This window comes from Colius striatus, chromosome Z, assembly GCF_028858725.1.
Source record: "Colius striatus isolate bColStr4 chromosome Z, bColStr4.1.hap1, whole genome shotgun sequence".
Lineage (NCBI taxonomy): Eukaryota > Metazoa > Chordata > Aves > Coliiformes > Coliidae > Colius > Colius striatus.
The window spans coordinates 48499401-48505716 of NC_084790.1; the positions used below are offsets into that span (position 1 = coordinate 48499401).

The following is a 6316-nucleotide window of genomic DNA, read 5'->3' on the forward strand; positions in this document are numbered from 1 at the left end:
CTCGTGTATCCAGTGACAGGACAAGGGGTAATGGGATGAAGCTGGAACACAAAAAGTTCCATTTAAACATAAGGAAAAACTATTTTACTGTGAGAGTGAGGAAGCAGTGGCACAGGCTGCCCAGAGGGGTTGTAGAGTCTCCTTCCTTGGAGGTGGACACGTTCCTTTGTGACCTGATCTAGGTGGACCTGCTTTTGCAGGAGGGTTGGACTAGATGATCTCTAAAGGTCTCTTCCAACTCCTACTATACTATGATTACATTTAAAAGAGTAACAATTATGGAAAACCCCAAACTCTTTTGCTATTTAGGTGCATGCATCATAATTTTGGGGGAAGTTGTAAGCTCTGCTGCAGCTTTTGGGCTTCTGTTCCCCACGGCTGCTGCAGAGGGACTGGTGTGGAAGCAGAGTGGGTCAGACAGGGCTCAGGGGCCAGTGTCCCAGAAGAACACCAGGACTCTTCTGCATCTTTCACTGAGGCACTTGCTGACCTTGGGCCAACCATCTTGCTGAACAACTCTCCTATAAAACAGTGTGCTAGAAAGGTGGAAATGGGAGCTGATGGGGAATTTCCATCTGACTGCGACATTGCATGATCAGGTGCTGTTCATCTGCATGCAACGGAAGAAGACAAAAGCAGGAGAGAGCTTAGAGCTGATAAAAATAGATCAGTGACAGCAGGGTCCAGGACAGGCTGTCTTCTGCCAAGTTTCCATATTGGTAACACCCCCTATAAACTATGTTCTCAAAGCTCACATGCACAACAATCCCTGTTCTGCAACAGGGTCTCGAAAACCTGTTTGTCAATAAATAACTACCTTATGGCCCAAGTGTGTCCTAGGGGCTTGGCCCAGCTGTTCTGGCTTAGCCAGCACCTCCCAGGAGCTATGCCCAGGCACTCAGTACAGAACTCCTTGAACTCAACCACTGTGCTGACATTTGCAACAACGAAAATTACGCAGTTAACAGGTCAGTATTAGTTAACTAAGCTATTGCTGAGTTCTTGGTGCCATTACCATACCTGTACCAAATACAAAATTTTACATCTTGTTTAACATAATTAAACTAATCAAACATAATATATATTTAAATATATAACTAAGACTGTTAAGGATAAACACTGCAATGCTTAATATAACTGAGAGCCGAAGGGAACAGTTGCTGTGATTCAGTTGACCCGTGAGATGCAGTGCCTAAGTTCGTGTTGCAGAGGCTGCTGGCCAGAAGCATGAGCCAGCTGCGGGGAGCTGCTAACAAGCACCCACTGAGACACTGGCCTTCACAGCACCAGCAGTAAATAACTGCAAGGATACATACATTGCCCTGCCCTAAAAGGGAATGTTAGCCATTCCCACTTAGGTTTTCACAACTTTAATTTTATTACTGGCTATTTAATGTAGATTCCGTTTAAAAATGCCCAGTCAGTTGTGTTCTAGCTGTCCGCAGACAGTAGCTCCACTCCACTGACCTCAGCTGGTTTTCTCACAGGGTTGTACCCATATACAAGCAGTGTTTATCAGCACATAACACCTCTCTGCCAGTATGAAGTGACAATATCTTGCTTGGGAGAAAAGCAGTGTTAATACACTGGGAGCATCCCCCCAACTTCTTTAGAAAACTATCTGTCTGTGGCCTTTGCATGGAGGTTTTCCTAGAGTCCTGGGCTACATTTCCCTGTCTGGCTTTTTTCCCTCACCACTGGGGGTGGGTTAGGCTGCATGGAGTTGCCCCCCTGTAGCAAACCCAAAGTTTTATCATTTGTAATTGCCACATGGCTTCACAGCACTGTGGTTTTAGGAACTGTATGACCCAATTTTTTTAATAAACCGGTTTCTGGAAATACCTTAAACTGTCAACATCTTAGGTTCTTTCGTCAATATCCACCCAAAACTGATAGGCTTTCCTCAAAACAAGGGAAAAAATCTGAGACCCACTAGGTGCTGGGGCTCTCTTGGCAGTTGGGTTTTGAAACCAGCAGCTCTGCCGGGGCCGGAGGGGCCTGTCTGCGTGGAGGTGGCTGCAGACACCTCCACACTCTGTGCCGGGACACTCTCCTGCCCATTATTTTCCTGAGGGTATGAGTGTGATACAACTATGACAATCTTTTTCTGTGCAAGAGTTAAGGAAAAAACCATCCTGCTCAAATACCCTGAAGTGATACAATACTCCTCACTCCACCCTAAAACTCAGCCACACAAAATTGTGATTGGTGGTGATAAACACATAAAAGGTTTTCCGTTTTTGAAGGATATGAAAGAAGGAGAAACAAGCAAGAAGGAAGGAAGGAAGGAAGTGCCACAAAAAAGAAACAAATGTCAATGTGCCATTATAATCTTTGACTGTTTCCTACCTGAGAAGCAAATCTACAGAGCATTTAAGATCAATATGAGACAGAGTCAGCCAAAGAAGGAGGAGTAGAGATGCCACTTGAGCCGGCATGCCAGAGGATCTTTAAATAGAAAAGCTTCCAGAAAACTCAGGGCAGGTGCTTACCGCACAAAACTTAATTGCAGTCATATCTATCCAAAAACCCATCCTGTTAACACCCCCTTGTCCATCCTTCTCCCTCCCCTTTTTATCTGCAGCAACTGAGGAAGGGAAAAGGGCGCTAAAAGCAGCACCGGGCCCCAATCCTGTCATCCCCTTGGGCTGGTGCTTTGGGATGGAGCTGCCAGCTCCCCCCGAGACTGCGAGTCCCTCAGAAGGCTGTACCTGTTAGTCAGCAACTCTGCTTCCTCTGGGTCCACAGCCTCTTCTTCCTCCTCCTCTTCTTCTTCCTCCTCCTCTTCTTCTTCCTCCTCCTCTTCATCTTCTACGAAGGATGAGGTCTCAGATGCCCTGTCACACTCAGTGCCGTGGTACTCCTCCATGCTCTTCCCAGCTCAGACCCTTGATGGTGATTTTTACCCCCGACCCTGTCCTCCCCAGGGTTGCCTGAAGCAACTGTCATCCCCAGCAGCTCTCACTTCTCCTGACTCAGGGCAGTCTTTAAATAGAAGGCAGCAAAGTTACAGCCTGAGTTGCTGCTGCTCCTACCCTGGGTCCTAGCACCAACCAACCGGGTGCCAGGACATGTGGCAAACACAACGGCCATCCCTCTGACTGCTCGCTTCAGTCCCCTGCCAAAGAGGTGTCACAGCACAGCACAGGCAGCAGCAGGGAGAAAAGGGGTTGGGGCCCCAGCAGATCCTGCCAAGCTACTTCTACTGAATTTGGGGTGGATGGCACTGATAAAGAGAAAGAGAAGCTTTCTTGTGGCCTCAAGGAAAGGTGCATTTAGTATGTTCAAAAGCAAGTTCTGCCCCTGAGCACACCCAGAGTGGCTCAAGTCTGAGCTAGAGAGGTCAAATATTAGTGGATGAACCTAAGACCCCCACTTCCAAGGACTAACAATGTACCACAAGAGACATCAAATACACTGTGATTTTTAACAACACAGAGGGAATATTTGAAACTCCAAACTTGTTGATGTGTTAAATCACAGGATATTTAAAATTTCCTCTTTGAGTGGACTTGAATAAATTTTCATTTAAAGAAAAGACAACCTAAACTCTATATGGTAATGTAGTTTAAGCCATATTTACCATTATTATTCTGCATTTCACAGAAAATGCAGTGTTTTTCACAGACAAAATGGAAATATTTCCAACTTGTGCTAGCTAAAGTAATGACTTTTTAAAACACAATTTTTGGGGAGAGGCACCAAAACTCTGACTCTAAATAAAGAGTTTCCAAGTTATTTCAGGTGTAATACATAGCATACACAGTATAATACACAGTATAATTCTAATCCCATTTTTTCCTTCCTTCAGCTCCACCCCCCCCAAGACAGGGGGCAGGAACACCCAAGTGGGTATTTATTTCTGAGTACAAGCTCTCTATGCAATGCCAAATTAAAATTCTATTGATAGATTCACTTCAAGTTAAGTATCTCCTGAACAGTATGTACAGATAAAGCCTATCTGCTCTCTTGACTTTACCCACTGAGGTCAGAATATAACTTCTCAAAGAATTGTACTTCGTATGGATACTAACTTAAGCTCCAGATTTTATCATGAGCACTGAAAAAGCATACACAGCACAGTGAAAACGGAGGTAGGGGACTTCACATTCTTTACACATGGAAGACAAGATCATTCTCTGATGGAATTAACACCAAACGTACTCTGAATTGAGCCTAGTGACCTAAGTCATTGGTTCTAAATAAGCCTTTTGGCATGGTATTCATGAACACTAACTTCAGGTTATCTACCAGTCTTCTTATATCCCTTTAGCATGGCATACCCACTTCTCAAAAATAACAATGTCACTCTTCAATTTGAATCTTAAAATTGGTTTATATTGAATTTTAAGAGATTTCTTAAAACAACGTCTCTGTCAGAACACATTAAGGTACAGAGAGTATGCCTACACAACCACAAGAGAGCCAGAAGAGAAACTTCCAAGTTTCATGACATACAGCCTCTGTCAGTTCTGGCATTACTGTTACTGAATGGGAAGCTCTTGCTAACATTTGGTCCTTCTGTACACCTCTGTTAATTAAAAGCCCTGCAAGCTGACTAAAGAGAGTACCTAAAATCCTAGATGAGGCCCTAGTAGCTCCTGAGTACTAGAACAGTTAAAACTAGCCCTAGAATAACAGAACTGACCTAAAGCATTTTTATCTGAAGGCAGCAAGAAGTTAGCATCGTGCACACACACTGAAATCTCAGTTAGCTGTGAAAAACACCTTTTACTGAAGGCCTCCCAGAAAAACTACTCCTGCTAGGGTGTACACCAAGGGATAGGTATGCAAAGGTTTTTAATTCTGAAGTTGAGAAAACTGCATGCTAACACTAAGATTTATGATAGCCATTTGTGGACTTCATACTCTGGATGCCTGCCCAAAGCAGATGAAAATCCAGCTCATTAAGCCTCTGAACAACTTCAGACTATACAGAACTGAATCCAAAGTTAGTTGAAGTTCAGCTCCAACTCACTCTCCCCAAATAATTTATTTTGTGACATTTTATCTGAAGTTTTATGATGCAGGCTGCAGCCCACCATATAACAAACATCATTATGTTCACTTGCAGAAAGTGGTGCTGCTCTTGTTGGCCTTGACAGGAGAAAAATCTAACGGGACATCTGGTGAAACATGTCTCCAGACCTCTCAGATGATTCTATAACATGAGAGCACCATCACTTTATCTGTTCCTGCCACACTACTCACTAGCTTCTTTCGCTAAACCAAGTTACTCCACCTTGCACTTGGCTTAGCTAACACAGTAAATTACTGCAGCATTTTCTGTTGTGAGAGAAGATCCAACAAACAAGCTTGTTTCAAAAAAACTGGGGAAAACCAGCACGTAGACTTTATATTCCTGACTACAAGTGTAGCTTATCAGAAGTATACAAACATGAAAAAGAACCTCAAACCATGGGAGGATTCTTTTGAAAGACACATGCCATTGTGGTTACAGATCTTGCCTGGTATTCAAAAAGATCACTGAGAGGGTGAGTCAGTTTTTATGGAGTTGCACAGACACAACACACTTTTTTTAACTGTCTATTTTAGACCACTAAGGAAGAAGCGGTTTCAAACACCTCACATCCAGCTCACGTGAAATACATTTTTGCCAAATTCAAAGATCTATGTCCCTTCTTAAGTTATCCTAACATTGGGAAAGTTTTAAATTTTCTGGACAAAGAGGCAGTCAGGACCTTTTTAAATGGGAGAGCAGCCCTCCCCAAAAATCCAGCTAGGGCTTTTAAAGCATATTTAACCCCAGACATCATCCTGTACTAGGGATTTTGCATAAAGCAGCTGAAAGTGAATGTTTCACTGAGACCAAGTCTTCCATCTTACAAAGAGGAAAGGCAGTAAATGGGAGCATACACATGGAGGGAGAACACTTCAGTGGACTGCTGGAGCCGGATTTAAATTGAAAGACTGTTCAAATCGCAGAAGAAAGCTAGTTTAAGAAGCCAAAATCTTACATGCTAGATTGTGATGAAGTCTGAGGTAAGATCATGGCAGGCAAATAGTTTACACATTCTGAAACTTGTAAATTGCAAAACTTGAAATAAATTACAACTTAAAAGTTGGCATGAGAAGACATCACACCTGTTCCTTTACACAGTTATAAGGGCTTTCATAATCTCCTTACCGATGGCAATAGAGGAAACCTTTATCTACACAGAGATGCAGCACAGAACAGCCATAGAGAAACTTACAATTTGTAACAGGGGTCTTATTTTCATAGGGCATTACATTTTCTATTTAATTATAGGACATATTTTAAATATGTGGCACAAAACAACAAACTGGAAAAGTG

The 6316-nt window shown here is 43.0% G+C and overlaps 1 protein-coding gene across 1 annotated transcript in view; it reads right to left on the reverse strand.

The window, feature by feature from the left end:
• Positions 1–2869, reverse strand: part of CMYA5 (cardiomyopathy associated 5) — a 52935-nt gene extending 50066 nt beyond the window's left edge. Inside the window, exon 1 of the mRNA XM_062018997.1 lies at positions 2712–2869. Within this exon, the coding sequence (XP_061874981.1) occupies positions 2712–2869 (158 nt within the window). The remainder of the gene's footprint in view (positions 1–2711) is intronic.
• Positions 2870–6316: the final 3447 nt, after the last annotated feature.